Raw genomic sequence first — 16,194 nt, forward strand, 5'->3', positions numbered from 1 at the left:
CAACCATAAAATTATTTTCGTTGCTACTCTATAACTGTAATTTTGCTACTGTTATGAATCGTAATGTAAATATCTTTTTGTTTTCCGATGGTCTAAGGTGACCCCTGTGAAAGAGTCGTTCAACCACCAAAGGGGTTGCGACTCACAGGTTGAGAACAGCTGGTTTAGTGGTTACCAGAAGATAAATGGGGAGGGGGGAGGTAGAAAAGGATAAAGGGGGTCAAATATATGGTGATGGAAGGAGAACTAACTCTGCGTGGTGAATACAAAATGCAATATATAGATGATGTATTATAGATTTGTACACTTGAAACCCATATTATTTTATTAACCAATGTCACCCCAATAAACTTAATTTTTAAAAAAGCACTAAAAAGATAAAACCCAAAAGGGGCATGGATATTAGGCACATATTTTCATGAACTGCTTATGTAAATACAAATTGTAAAATCTTCCAGGAAGGCAGCTAGGCAATGTGTTTGAAATTCTACCAGTCCTTGATCCAGCAATTCAATTTCAAGTAACTTAAACTAAGAAAATAATCTTCTAAGATATAGCTGCAAGGATATATTAATGGAGCAAAGAACTGGAATATAACAAATAATAGGGGTTTAGTTAAATATATTTAAATAAGTTTAGTTTAAATATATTTAACAAAAAAAAGTTAATTAGATGCAATGGCATGCACTGAAGCCATTAAAAATACTACTGAGGGGCAATATTTATTGACAAATTCAAATGTTCAAGGTATATTCTTAAGTGGGGGTAAAAACCAAGATAAGTTACAATTGCTATTTGCAATATTACATTTTTATAAAACGAGTGCGGCAGTGATTGAGAGATTAATATGGAATTCAAAAGTCTGTTAAAAGACGTTCACCAAAATGTTAACTGCTTATTTCTGTGTCGTGGCATCAAGTGCATTTTTCTCATCAACTTTTTAAGTGGGACATGTGTTCCTTTAGTAAAATTTTAAAAATTATCTGTTGGTTTTTCGGAGCCTGGAACGCCCCTGCCCTCCCACACCGCCTTGGGCTCTTCCCTCCAGTCTCACGTTCTCAGTGAGGCCTGCGGAGGCCACCCTACTGACTCCCAAATGGACCCCAAATCCCCAAGACCCTGTTCTCTCGCTTTTTCCCCGTCATAGTTCTCTTCTACAAGGTTACATAATTATGTTCATGGCGTTTTTTTCTGCTCCCTACCTCCCCAAAAAGTTCTCGAGAGCAATAATCAATGATCTTTGTTTTGTTCGCGGACACATTTCCAACAGTTTACAACAGTGCTTGGCACGTAACAGGTGCTAGACACTGTCGTTGAATGACTTGAGAAATAGGTTTATTCTTGGCGAGTATCTAGTAGCCTTACCATCACTACGCAGATGCACAGCTACAAGATAATGCCCTCCTCGAACCTCCTTTTCTTTCACCAGGAACCGGAAATCCAGGGCCATGCAGCCCACGCAGGGCCGAGCCCAGAAGTGGGGTCTGGGCACGCGACAGGCTCGTCAAGAACCCCGCCTCACAGATCAGCGCGGAGAATTACACTTCCCAGAATCCTTGGGTCATCGCGTGGACTACATTTCCCAGAGGCATTAGCGGCAGCCCCTAACCCGCCCCCTGCCCTGCCCCTCCCGAGCCTGCGTGGGGCGCGGGGCTTTTGCCGCCGGAGTGAGCGGCTTTTGGGCCTGAGCCCAGGAGGAGTTCAGACCCGAGGCTGCTGCCCCGCAGGGGCAGTTCCGGAGCCTCTCACCTGCGGAGCGCGGCCGGCGGAGGCACGGCCTCCGGAACCCCTGCGGCCTGGACGAGGTGAGCAGCGGAGGGTAGGCGGGGTGCGGCAAGGACTGGGGCCTCGAGAGGATGCAGGGCACAGGCCCGAGAGGCGCGAGCCGGGCCTTTGTGGGCGCGGGTGGGCCAAGGGCCGGGCACCCAGGCTCTGTCCGCCTGCCTCCTACGATCCGTTCCGCAGGCTGAACGCGGCAGGTCGGGCACTTAGTCCCCACTGACCCCAGTCCCGCCACCCTCCTGCTTCTTCCCGACCGTTCCCAGCGCGCTACCTGCTCGGCCCCTGCCGGCGTTTTAATTTGTTACCTACCGGCTGTCAGTGAACGTCAGGAAATGTATTTCCTCTCCACACCCTCCGGGGTGGCAGGCGTAATGATCTGTTTTCCGCGAGGAGTGAGTTGATGGCTTCCCCCAATGGCAGAGCCAACACTGGAACCCAGGTCTTTGGTTTCTGTGCCCATTCGTCAGACAGCAACTCCTCCCCGCCATAGGAAAGCTGTTGTTAACCCTTTCCGAAGCAGTTTTCTCCAAATATCTGGAAATTGATTCCTTGACAGAGGAGGGAGGAATTGGTGGGAACATCTTGTGGTGGAGAAATGTCGCTCGCACGCAGTGAGGTTGGAGTGGGCGCTCGAGAGGGAGCGCCCCGTGGTGGGAAACCCGTGCACCCTCACCGGCTGTGTGAGCACGTTGCTCCCACTCTGCGCTCAGTTTCCTGACCGATAAAATGGGGGTGCTGACAGTGCCGTCAGTGCAGTGGGTCTAAACGTTGTGGGCCGTTCCTGGCTCAGTGAGTCGCCGCCGCTGCTCCAGCGAGTTCTAGGTCCTCGTTCTCTGAGCCAGGGGAAGAGCTGGGGCCTGGACCAGGACGGCCCAGCCCTTCTCTCTGGTCCTGTCTGCTCCTAACTCCTCCTGACCTCCCTCTCTGAGGGCACACGGCGTCATTCTCAGGTGGTGTAAGGATTGGAGAGCTGGTGATTCTGAGGGGAGGAGAGAAGGGGCTTCTCCCTCCTGACTCCCTTTTTCTTTCAGATCTGCCTTCCGGAGACTGCACCCACCCTCCGGGGAAGAACCCAGAAAGAGGACATGGCTACTGAACAGGGGGAAGCAAGGTCCCAGGTAACTTCATTGTATTATAATATCTCGGGTCTTAGGGACAGATGGCGTGTGTGTGTGTGTGTGTGTGTGTGTGTGTGTGTGTGTGTGTGTGTGTGTGTGTTTGTTTTCCCTCAAACTGAAGTTCTCTTCCCCAGTACAATCTTCTCCAGAATTTGGAGCCCAAGTCCTTTTCCCTGTGGATGGTGGACTGTGTAATGAATGCTTGCCTTCTCTGCCGCAATCCATGTCTAGTGTTTCCCTTTTCTTTTCCTAATAGGCACTTTTTTATTCATTAAACTCTATTCACTGTGTGATTACTAATTTGACAGGTAAGATACCATGAGTCTTATATCACTAGCAGACAAAACAAACAAACATCACACTTGGCAGAGTTCCTTTCTGGCCCCGCCTCCTTGGCTCACCCATATCTCCCTCCCTACCGTTGGCAAGAATGCTTTTCTTTTTCTTTCCACCCCTGAGAACCCTCGTGATAGTTTCCCTAGGCTTCTCCAACCAATAGGTTTTAGTTTTTTGTCCCTCTTAACTTTGTGGATTATGTGCCTTGATTACACCACTCTCTTGAAAACTGATCTTGACCTCCCATTTATGTGTGAGAATGAGGGAGGGACCCCCATCTGGTGAGCCAGTGTATGAACAAAGGTAGCCATGTTGGAAGGGACACTGTTGAAGAGGTCTTTTGACTCCGAGGGCAGAGAGAAGACCCCTCAGGAAATGGCAGGGAGTGTTTCATGGGATATCAGTCCTGGAGAGACAGTATATACAGTGGTTAGGAAACGGGGCTTTTGAGCCAGATGGACGGGTTTGAACCCATGTCCTCCATTGCCATTTATGGGCCTTAGGCAAATACCTCCATCTCTGTCTGCCTCAGTTTCCTCACCTATAAAATGGAAATAACAACAGTACTTACCTCATAGGTTAGGTGAGAGGATCACATAAGTTAGTGCATGGAAAGTGTTTAGATCAGGATTGGGCATCATGATATGTGGCTGTTGAGGTGGCTGAACAATATTTTTCTAGTAATAATACTATTAATGTTGATAGATAAAAGCTGCTTTACAGTGTTCCTAAGACCCAGAAAATACTTGTCTCATTTTCATCTAACAATAACAGGTAATGTTGCTGGGGAATGTCCTGAGGGCTTTATTGTTGTTCTCACTCTCATAACCGATTATTATCCCCATTTTACATGTGAGGAAACTGAGGCTCAAAGAAGTCAAGTAACCTGGATTCAAACCCAAGTGTGCGTGTCCTCTAAGTTCATGGTCGTCGTTATGATCTTTCAGAACACAGGCAGACCAGCACGTGGTACCAGGCTCTTCTGCACGCTGATGTCATCTTTGGACATATAGAATGTGCTGGTGTTTGATCTGAGGCTACAGCCAGAGCCTCCCATTGTATTTTTAGGCTGTTTTTCTCTGAGACTTTCCCACTCTGTTCCAACGGAGCCAAGTTGTTCTCTTGCCCAGAATCTCCTCCATCCCATGCGTCATTGAATCCGGTACTTGCTAACCATTCTTGCTAATCTCGCCTGCTGCCCATTCATCAGTACTGGGTGAATCTGTGTGTAAAAGTCACTGACAGGACCTTTAAGACCAGATAGCCTATATCAAGGACTGGGTTAGAAGAAAACTTTAATTATTGTCCCGCCTTTGCCACTAATAAATTAGGTGACCTGGGGTCTTGACTGCCCCAGACCTTGTGTTGTTCTAAAATGAGGACTGAGCTAAGAGATGGTGTACAGTCCTGTCCAGCTACTCTTTCATTGTTCAAATTATTATTATTATTATTTTTAAAGATTTTATTGGGGATTTAGGGGAGGGGAACAGCATTGGGGAGTTGGGGAAGGGGAACAGCCAAGCTGTTGTCCTTCAGTCTTAGTTGTAGAGGGCGCAGCTAGCTTAGCTCCAAGTCCAACCACCATCTTGCCAGCTGTTGACAGATCGCAGCAGCTCAGCTCAAGTTGCCATATTCAATCTTAGTTGCAATGGGGTGAGGGGGAGCGCCGGCGGGGGAACACAGTCCACCATCCCATGCAGGAGTTGAACCGGCAACCTTGTTGTTAGGAGCACGTGCTCTCACCAGCTGAGCCATTCTGCCACCTGTTGGCAGCTCAGTGGCAGCTCAGCTCAAGCACAGCTCACTGACCCATGTGGGAATGGAACCAGCGATGCTGTTGCTCAGAGCTCGCGCTCTTAACCAACTGAGCCACTCGGCTGGCCCATTGTTCAAGTCATTTCATGTGTTTTTTCCTGTACCAGTTGGATTGTAAATTCTTTGAGAGTAAATATCATTTCTTGTATTCTTCCCCTATAGGCAAATAATTTAATGCCTTTTCTTATAAAATATTGCATGATCATGGTAAAAATTTTAGAGAGTAAAATATGACATATGTACATGTATGTGCGTACATGTACATATATATGTTAATAGATTTATATATGTATGTGTATATGTGTGCATATACATATGTATTTGTATGTAAATTTTTTTATCAATATACAGAAAAAGTAATATTATCCTTAACCCCACCATCTGGAGATAATCACTGTCAATCCTTTGTTATACATCTCTCAGCATCAACTTCTATATATGTGTATACTTTTTTTCAAAAATGGGAACAAACTACACACTAATATAGAACCTGCTTTATGTATTTATTAATAACACTACCATGGATGACTTTTTAAGTCTGTAAATATTATCAATTGTCATCAGAAGATTATTCTGATTAATACTCCCACTAATCGCCTTAATGGCCTCCACACATCTCTTAAAGTGGTTAACACAGGCCCTGGTTCATACTTTATGCTGCTCAGTATGTTTTTGTCACTGGTTGATTGTTGAACAAATGACTTGGAACCTTCAGAAAATATCAGAAGCATATCATGGTAGCCCGTCTGTCTCCCCACTGCTGCCGCCTTCAGTCTGTGATGGGTGGTGCTGGGCGAGCTGGGATGGCTTATCTTTATAGGTGTCAGTGACGTTCGAGGATGTGGCTGTGTTCTTTACGCGGGATGAGTGGAGAAAGCTGCGTCCTTTTCAGAGAAACTTGTACCAGGATGTGATGCTGGAGAACTACAGTAACCTGGTCTCGCTGGGTAAGGACGTCTTTCTTGTAGATACAGAATTCAGAAATGGGGATAACTCAGCACCACGTTCCTGGATAAAAGCCGCGGGTCATCAGAAACTTTAGCTGAGTTTTGTCTTAGGATCGTGCAAATTGGATCTCCATAAATATTAAAAACCTTTCCCCCTCTAGGTATGGACTTGCCCCATGGATGGGACAGTCTTCACAGTTGCACATTAGAAACTTCCTCATAGTTCAGGCATCACTTTCCCACCGTGGTTGTTCTGTGGTTTGTTCGCTCACCTCTCAACAGAGCATGCCTCTGCCCTCTTCACTGACCTACCACTTGCCAGTTCTCTTCCCAGCCAGATGGACATTGTACAATCCATCACTGAAAGGGAGTGAGATAGTGTTTTCTCTTTTAAACAGACTACTTGGTACATAATCCTTTCCATAGGTACCTGTTTACAAATTTTAATTCAGCCTGTACATCTAGCATATTTTGTCTTCTGTAGAAAGCCCTATTAATCAAGCTGCATGTTTGTCATATTTCCGTAACATGCAACTAATTATTACATAGTCATGTCCTACACATCCCGTCCTTTTCCCTAACACCCCTCACACCGTGGGGGCACGACTTGTGTACCCCACAGGGACCCTTTGTACCGTCCCCTGAGTTTCCCACTCAGATCTGGGATACCTCTTTGTGTCCAGTCAAAACCAAATTTTTTTTTTCTCTTTTTCTTCTCTATGAGCAGGACTCCTATTTTCCAAACCCAAAGTGATCTCCCTGTTGCAGAAAGGAGAAGTGCCCTGGAAGGTGGAAGAAGGCAGCCCGGGAGGCTCCTGGCCAGGTGAGTGGGCACTGAGGGCCGGGAGCCGCTGCCGGCCAAGGTCTGCTTAGTACGTGGACAGGCAGCTTGGAGAGGTTGGTCGGGAAAGTTCCTCCCGGGGGCTCGGTCCTCAGGAAATGGTAGAGAAGGGGGCGCTAAGTCCGCCCCGACACGAGCTTATTTTTCTCCGGTAGTCACTTCACAGATGAATCTCTCAGGATCTCTCTTGTTCTTTCCTGTTGTTTCAGAGGAGCGCTACATTCTCATATATTCATTCAGTAAACATGGTGTATTTAAGGAATTGCAAATAATGCATTCTGACTGAGGCTCAGGGTATATACATGGGGAAAGAAGGAGACGAGAAAGGAAAGGATTTTAGAAAACTAGGTGAGGGCTATGTTTAAAGTGCTTTGGGGCAGCTCTTAGAGATGTGAACTGTGCGAAGAGTGACTGCAAATAGTTAAAGGATTTTAAGCTGAAAAATTTTATGGTCCTTGATGTTTTAGGACAATTGGCATGAATCAGAAACAGTTTAAACGCCCTTCAGTAGAGGCACAGCTGAAGGAGCTGTGGCCTGCCTCTGCTCTGGCACACGGCTCCACAGTCAGAAGCAGCACTGATGGGCCCAGCTCTCTCCGAGGCACGTTAAGGACTAAAGCAAGTTCCGGAGCATTGTTACGTTGCATCCCTGTTTATGTTTAAAGAAAGTCACGTGCATGTCTGTCTACAGGTACAATATGCGTGTGAGTGCAGAGAGAAAGGTTAGGGGCACAGCTTAGCTGGTAACAGTAGTTATGTTTGGAATGGGATTGAGACTGTGCGGGGTGGCAGGGGACTCTATTTACAGGTAAGCTTTTACTTTTTCACATAGAGAGTCATTCATGACTCCTTAGTTGAATTTAACAAGAATGATAACTTTGGAAGCATTGGGGGATAGATTTAAAGTGAGGCCAAACGATGATAGATGTTGAAGTTTTTGGAGATTACTGTATAATGTAGGCAAGATGTGACTAGGGCCTGGACAAAGGCACGTGCATTGGGGTTCGGGAGGGAAGAGGGGGGCCCCTTTTAAGGGCATAGGGCGAGTTCAGTGTGGGATGGGCTTCACTTGAGAAGTGAGTGAAATACTCGGGTAGAGATTGCTGGGGATAGCTGTATAAGGTCTACGGGGTTGGAACTCAGGGGAGGTCAGGGAGCCATTGGTAGAAGGGTGGCATTTGAAGCATTAGGCTGACCAGGTGAGGGGACAGAGCAAAGGAGAGAATCCCAGGAAACCTCAACATTTACCAGGTGGGTTAAGAAGCGTTGGGAGAGAAACGGGAGAGGCAGCTGTGGTGGGAGTTGGGGACAAAAAGACACGGGTCCTGCCCTGGTGGAGCCCAGTCAGGTGGGGAGGGAGCCAAGTGGTCATGAACGGAGCACACACCAGGATGTGGAGTGACAGGTTCAAAGTGCTGTGAGAACTAGACTGGCAGGGGGGTGTCGGCAGAGGCTCCCCTGAGGAAGGGTAGACTGAGGAAAGGGTGGAGGGGAGTCCAGACTCAGGAAAGGGCGCATGTGACATCCAAGGCAGCCAGCCTGTGTGGACAGGGGTGAGGACAAAGGAGCAGGGACAATCCTGCTGAGCGGGGTGGGGGCCCTGTCACAGGAGTTGGTCTGTGCCTGAGGGGCAGGCACAGCCCCTGAGGAGTTGGAAGTAGCCTGGCCACAGGCCCAGGTTTACATTCTGTAAAGATCAGCCTGCAGCTGGTGCAGAGCCCGTTAGCGTGGCAGTGGGAAGACTTGTCCAAGGCTGTTGTCAGGTCCAGACGAGTCAGTGGTGGCCTCCCATGAGGACGTGGGACAGGCTGTCTCCATCTCCAGAGTCCCTGTGCCCGGGGGAGCTTTCTTCCCACTGTGAGCTGAGATTTTTTTGATGTGGGAACCACACTTGTCTTCCTGTCTTTTTAACTGTCATTTGGGAGAAATACACTCATTTTGTGGAAAGTGGTGGAGGTCACCACACAGTCAATGGAGTGCTGGCGTCAGAGAACCAGTTTTGAGTTAGGGGATGCCATCCCGCGGTCGTTGTGGGCTGAACCTGACCGAAAGATCAGAGGAGAAGACAATCCCTTCCCTGCACCCCAGAGCCTCTGCTGGTCGAGTGAGTGTCTCTTCCCGAGTGACCATGCATTAGCTGGATTAACAGGAGTAGAGGGTATGACTGGAGTCCACAGCTGTCCAGTGCGATGTTGCAGCCCCCTGGTGATGAGCCCTCAGCTCGCACGTCTCGAGTTTGGGAAGACTTGAAGGAACAGTGAGTGGATGTCTGAAGGAAACAAGGCCATCAGAGCGAGCAGTATGTGCGCTTCTCTGGATGGGACGAGCCTCCTCCTCCCTCCAAGAGGAAAGTCAGGTGGCGTGTCCTGGGAGTGCTGACGTGACGTGTGGTTGTGCCCATCCTGCACCCTGGTGAGCCCCCCATCTGCCTAGACTAAAGCGGCCTTAAAACAGCTCCCTTCCTGGGAGCCTGGGGGGAAGGACCTGTGTGTTCTGGGAAGCACCTCAGAGCATTTCCTCTAGACCAGAACCCAAGCCTACCCTTCACACAGCCGGTGACCGACAAGCTTCTGCTCCAGGGTGGCACTCCTAGAACCTCTAGTTGTCTCAAAATGTAGTTTAAAAAATTATTTTTGCTTCGAAACAATTCACAAATAGGAAAAGTAAAAACAAAAAGAAAAACAAGCTGTGTCATCCATGGGTGTGTACATTTTAAATTGAGAGACGGGAGGAGATGGCTCAAAGGATGTGCGTCACATTAGTCTCTTGCTTAAAAAATGTGCCCAAAGTCTAATCCAGAAGAGGTTGTGCTCTTCTGGAATGGTTGTTATAGGAATAATGCGATTAAACCAACTTGTACATCTCATGAGTTTGCTTTACACCCAAATGTGACATCTAAAATGTGAAATCTAAAATTTTAAATCCAGGGATGGCCTAGGTGAACCATCACCTCCAATGAAAAAGTGTTTGCTTATCTTTTTCTCTTTCTGTGTTACTTAATGCAGGAAGCCTTGTGGGGTGGACTGAACATGTGCAGGGTGGTCAGCTTGGGGGGTTGGAGGGCTGCCTTCCACTCACCCAGATTTGCTGGGGCTGCTGTGCAGAGGGCAGGGCGTCATTTTCTAATTTGCACAAATGTGCCATTGGGATGGCAGTCTGGTGAACTTGATGCAGTGGTTTTAATGAGTGAATTCCTAACACAGAAAGTGGAGCCCAAATGCTCTGTAGCTGGGATAATATGTTTGGTAGTCTTGATCTTGTCTTCTGCCCTCCCCAACCAAGATCCCATGTGGGCTCTTCACCCACCCTCCTGCCACAAAACTCCACTCTCCTTGGAGCTGCCAGAATGATCCAATTAAAATGTAAATCAGTTTCTCTCACTCCCAGTGTTGCCAGCACACAGAGCATAGTCCAGTCCCCAATGTGGCCTTCAGAGGCCACCCAGTCCAGCCCTGGCTGCCTCTTCACTGTCATCTCCCTCCGCTCTGCCCTTTACTCGAGGACTTGTCACTCTGGCTGCCTTGCAGTTCATCGGGCAGGCCCAGCAGGCTTCCACCTCAGGTCTATTCTTCTGAACAGACGACCATGAGCCCATGTGACTCACTTCCTCGTGTTGCTGCCCAGATGGTACTTCCTTGAACGCACAGCTCATGTAAACACAGCCCTCCATCCTCCACATTCATCCCCTCACCACGCTTTATTTTCTGTAATAGTATATGTTTATTTGTTATCTATCTCTTCCTCTCAATTGTGAACTCCTTTGTGCTGGGTTGTCTGTGTCATTTGTCCCCATTCCCCCAGTTTTTAAAACAGTGCCTGGTCAGAGCAGACTTCCAGTTAATGAGGCATGAATGACTTGGCTAGATCAGTAACGGGAACCGGTTTCAGAGACATTTGGGAGATAAAAGCAGCAGGACTTGGAGATGGATTAGATATGGAAGATAAAAGAGATGGAATTATCAAGGATGCTTGCTGGGTTTGTGGCTTGCTCTGGAATGGACAGAGCTAGCATTCACTGAGGTATGACACTGGAAGGAGGTCATATTTGGGAAATGGTATAAATTTGGTTTTAGATTAGTTAAATTCAGTTGTCTTTGGCTGACCCCGATATCTAAGTGGAGATGTCAAGTAGCCTCTTAGATTTGGAGTACCGCCCCTCATAATACAGACTAGATATGAAATGTGAATCTGGGAGACCCTGGGCAATAGAGGGTGCTTGAAACGGTGATTGAGTTTGAGTTAACTTATGAGCTCAGAGTACAATGAGAGCAAGAAAAAGCCTCTGCCTCAATTTTGAGGAACTCTGGCATTTTGTGGCCAGGGAGAGAGAAATGAAGCCGTAGGGAAGACAAGTGTTGGTGTACGATGGGGAAAACCCAGGAGAGTCCGGTGTCATTGAAGTCAAGGCCCTCAACACGGTGGCATCAGAAGAAGTGGGGAGAAGATGTTTCTGAACCGTGTTTCGATGGTAGAATGAACAAGTCTTGGTAACTGATTAGCTGAGTGGGCTCAGGGAAAGGTGTAAAAGATGCCTCTTAAAGTTTTGGTTCAGAGGTGGGGTCATTTACAGAAACAAGGGGGTTCAACAGTTTGGAAGGAATAATGAATTCAGTTTTAGGCATGTTGAATTTGAGGGATCTTTGAGACATCTCAGTTGCTATTTTGGGTATGGAGAGTAGAGAAGTCATGCCTAGGGTATATGTTTGCAATTGAAGCTGGCCTGTGGAAGGAGAGCGCAGAGTGAGAAGAATTGGGGGCCTCGTACTAAACCCGAAGGAACCCCAAGGACTAAAGATCAGGCAGAGGGAAATAAGTGCACAAAGGAGACTGAGAAGCCCACTGAGGAGATTGAGGCTGGTGGAAAATGAGAAGAATGTGGAGGAATGTTTGGGGTCACTGTAGCTTAGAAAGTGAGCGTCTGGAGGAAAACGAATGGTTGCTGTCAGATGCTGCTGAGAGGTACATTGGGTGAGAAGCGAAGTGAGCATCTTGCCTTCACTCCCTGGAGGTCAGAGTTGCTGTAGCGAGGGTTGCTGTAGCGAGGGTAGTGGCGAGGACAGAAGCCAGAAGGGAGCCAGTGAGGGGTGAGTGAGTGGGAGGAAATGACCAGGTGTAGGATCCTAGGGAAAATCGGATGTGATGAAGAGGCAGCAGCAGTAGCTGGATGAGCTCGTCTCTGCTCACATAAACAAGTATTTCTCTGTATACTCTTTTTTTCCTTTGTCCACTCCAATTATAGTATACAACACACATTATTTTGCCCCTTTCCATTGGTATTTACTGAAACTCCTTCCATGCCAGCACAGAGAGAGCTTCCTCACTCTGGAGAATAGGGAGCCTTGGGCAGGCTCTCTTCCTGGCTGGGAGAAGAGGTGCTTTGGTTGTATGTGGCTTTCAATAATGTTAGCCCAGCAAGTCCAGTTAGGGCTAGGGTTTTATAAATGGTATTGCTAATTAGCAATATGGGTATTGATTTAAAGCTGTATCTTTATCACATACCTATGTAAAGTCCTGAAGTTTTACAGTTAGAGTTAGCCCAAATGTCCATCAAAGGAACCTGGTTGAATAAACTGAGGTACATTCACTCTGGAATTTTTTGCAACTGTGAAAAGGAATGAGGAAGACCTTAATTTATTATCTATTTCTTCCTCTAAATTGTAAAGTCCCTTATGCTGAGTTGTCTGTGTCATTTGTTCCCATTCCCCCAGCACTTAAAACAGCGTCTGGTCAGAGCAGGCTTCCAGTTGAATTCCACTAGGGGGTGATCTCCAGAATATATCAGTAAGTGGGGAAAGGTGCAGAGTAGTGGGAAGAAAGGAGGAGATAGCAAAAAAGAAAAAGAAAAAAGTGTGTATTTGCTTATATTTAAAAAAAAAAGTGAAAAAAAGGAATAAAAGCAGATCAATAAAAATGATTACCTTATAGAGTGAAGGAAGAAAAAGGATGGAGAGAACAGGGATAAATCTAGAATTTTTATACGGTATCTTGTTTTATAATTTTGACTTGAACTATAAAAATATTTTATAGCATTATAAAAGATTAAATAAAAATGAAAAAGCATTTCATAAATATTGAAAGCAAAATGAAACAAATGATCCTAATTGTGTTTCGGGTTGGTGACTTAGTCACATAGAAAAGAATTATTTCAAATGTCTTTATATCACACCAGTTTGAATAAGCATCCTTAGTGGTTTATATCTGTGATATTGTGATTTGTAATGGGAAATATATCTTTGGTTTCCATCCCCGCTTCTGGCACTGAGCTCCTGAAATCCTTGGAATTGCCCAGAGCTACAAAGGTATCTTTTGTTATGTTAACGGTTGCTTGGACTGGGCTGGTTGCCTGGAGAACCAATCAATCGTGTGACTACATGTGACTACAGGGTTGGAACTTTCAGTCCCACCCTCTGACCTGCCCGAAGGGGACAGGGGCTGGATGTTGAATCAATCAACAGTGACCAGTGATTTCTTCAGTCATGCCTGTGTAATAAAGCCTCCCATAACACCCCAAAGGATTGGGTTCTGAGAGCTTCTGGGTTGGTGAACACGTGGAGATTTGGGGAGAGTGGTGCGCTCAGAGCATGGAAGCTGCGGGCCCTTTCCCCATTCCCTGGCCTATGCATCTCTTCCATCTGGCTCTTCCTTAGTTACATCTTTTTATAATAAACAGGTGATCTAGTAAGTAACATGTTTCTCTGAGTTCTGTGAGCTGCTCTAGCAAATTAATTGAACCCAAGGAGGGGTTGTGGGGACCTTTGATTTATAGCTGGTTGATAAGATGAAAACCTGGACTTTCTACTGGCACCTGAAGGGGGTTGGGCCAGTCTTGTAGGGCTGAGCCCTTTACCTGTGGATCTGTCACAGTCTCTAGATAGACAGTGTCAGAATTGAGTTGAATTGTAGGACACCCAGCTGGTGTCCAAGAATTACTTGGTGTTGGTGTGGGAACTGCTGCCCCTCAACCCCACCACACACACACACACACACACACACACACACACACACACGTACGTTGGAATTGGGTGAAAAACTTTTAATACCCAATGGGCAAAAATAACTTCAAACAATAGTGTTGATTTTGGTGGGTATAATAAGACTATGTGGTTATGTTTACAAATAGAGTTCTTATTTTTTGAGAAATATTTTCTGAAATATTATGGATGAAATGTTATAATATCTGAATTTACTTTAGCGTAGTCTAATGGAAGCGACGTAGGGGTTTGTATTAACATGCTCAGCTTCTGTAATAAAGTCCCACCAACTGTGTGGCTTAAATAGACATTGATTGTCTCCCAGTTCTGGAAGCTGAAAGTCCAAAGTCAAGGTGTTGGCAGGACCATGCTCCCTCTGAGACTCTGGGTAGAATCTTTCCTTGTCCCTTGCCAGCTTCTGGTGGTGGCTGTAGTCCTTCTTCGCTTGCAGCTGTATCACTTCAGTCTCTGCTTTTGTTGTCACTTGGTGTTTTCCTGTGTGTCTTCACGTGGTCTTCTCTCTTTGCATGCCTGTGTGCAAATGTCCCCTTTTTATAAGAACACTGGTCATGTCGGATTAGGACCCACCCTAATGACCTCATCTTAAGTTGATTAAATTTATGTCCAAAAAGGGTCACTTTCTGAGTTACTGGAAGTTAGGACTTCTACATATCCTTTTTGGGTGACAGTTCAACCCATAATAAGGTAATAGATGAAACAGTATTAGTGATTGTTGAAGCTGACTTGCGGATTCATTGTAAAGTTCACTTTACTTTTGTGTACGCTAAACATCCATAATAAAAGCTTAAAAAATTAGAATTACCAACAACAAAATTTCTAAAACAGCATTTATCTTTTCCAGCAACACAAACATCGAGAATGTTTACAAATGTGTAGCCCTACCCCTGTGACAGTGTGCTGTAGAATTCCCAGCAGGTAGCTCCCTTAGGTCTGTGACTCTGGACAATCTTGTGAGACTGCAAATGCATATGGCGTTTTTATAGGAATAATTTTGAATCTGACCAAGTACAGGATAAAGTGGGGAGGGACAGTTTAGAAAACAAGCCTGGAAACCTGGCTTGGGTTCAAAGATTTTGATGCTGCCTTCAGCCCTCACACTACCCCTCCATCTAGCCGATGGCTGATCCTTTAAAATCCCATCTTAGATGTTTCTTCTGACCACTAACCACGTCTGTATCCTTTCCCTGCTTGCACCCTACACTATCTAAGGGTAGTTTGGATGCTATTCTAAGCTCACATTCACATCCATTTCTACCTTGTGTTTTTGTTGTAGAAATTATCACATTGTGATGTGATTGCCTATTTCTTCTTTGTCTCTAGTGCCAAACTATAAACTCCTTGAAGAAATTATCTGTTTCTTCCCATTCCTGGCTCCAGAATGTCTTGCGGATCACTAGTATGCCCAGGATAGAGCCTGGCGCTTTTTAGGTGCTTTCAAAATACTCGATGAATGAATAAGGAACAAGCAGTGCTTTTTGAAGTAGTAAGAGGAGTTCTATGTAAGTAAGAGAAATCCAGTGGGAAATACTACTGGAAAGGTGAGAAACGGGGGTCACAGAATCAAATGGAGGGTCAGCAGCAACAGTCACTATGAAGTAAGGAGGTCCTGAGTTGGGATGTGTTCGTGATGGTTGTTAGATGCCTTAGTGAGTGACAGGGTATAAAGGAAGTTGATGACTTACTAGACCTGGAATACAGAGGAGAGAAGGTTCTGAGGTGAAACTAAGAATTTATGGCAAAGTAACTGAAAAGATTATGTGATTCTGACTTGGGAAACATAGAAAAAAAGGTTTTAAAAGGAATTCACTGGATTCAGATTGGGACAGGTTGAATTTGAAAAGAAAGATGCTCACATGGAAAGTGTGGCAGGCAATTGGAAGTACCTCCACAGTATTCTGAGAAAAGTCAGGATAGTCGTTGCATAGGACGTGTGGGAGTAGATGAGACCATCTCAGGAGAGAAGGTTGAACAGAGACTTGCAGAGTGTCATGAAAGCCGAGGGTATGCACACCTAATAACGAACTAGTCGGGGTGGTTGTCATGAGCAAGATCATCCTGGTTTCTAAACTTCTGACCTAAGTCTTAGCCTTGATCATGAGGTAGCTCCAGCCCAGGCTTGATTCTGGAGCGAAAGTTAAAGTATACTTCAGGAGAGAGAGCTGCAGTTTGTAGAAACTAAGGTGATCATAAGGAACAATTAGGATGTCCTCAACCTAGGACTCATGTCTGCTTCAGTGGGAAATGTCACGTCCTGCGTGGCAAGGGCAAATGGGACACGAGAGGGGCGGCGCAGATTTGAATAAAGAGAGACAGAGACTGAAGTAAGATTTAAGTGCGAGACCAAGGGACTCAGCCTTCAGAGA

The 16,194-nt window shown here is 46.0% G+C and overlaps 1 protein-coding gene across 1 annotated transcript in view; it reads left to right on the top strand.

The window, feature by feature from the left end:
• The first annotated feature begins 1,620 nt into the window (after nucleotides 1–1,620).
• The window catches only part of ZNF354A (zinc finger protein 354A), a 30,448-nt gene continuing 15,874 nt past the window's right edge, over nucleotides 1,621–16,194 (top strand). Inside the window, exons 1-4 of the mRNA XM_019655634.1 lie at nucleotides 1,621–1,805; nucleotides 2,814–2,900; nucleotides 5,872–5,998; nucleotides 6,726–6,821. Coding sequence (XP_019511179.1) covers nucleotides 2,868–2,900; nucleotides 5,872–5,998; nucleotides 6,726–6,821 — 256 coding nt within the window. The 5' untranslated portion in view covers nucleotides 1,621–1,805; nucleotides 2,814–2,867. The remainder of the gene's footprint in view (nucleotides 1,806–2,813; nucleotides 2,901–5,871; nucleotides 5,999–6,725; nucleotides 6,822–16,194) is intronic.

The sequence above is a fragment of the Hipposideros armiger genome, unplaced genomic scaffold, assembly GCF_001890085.2.
Source record: "Hipposideros armiger isolate ML-2016 unplaced genomic scaffold, ASM189008v1 scaffold_242, whole genome shotgun sequence".
Classification (NCBI taxonomy): Eukaryota; Metazoa; Chordata; class Mammalia; order Chiroptera; family Hipposideridae; genus Hipposideros; species Hipposideros armiger.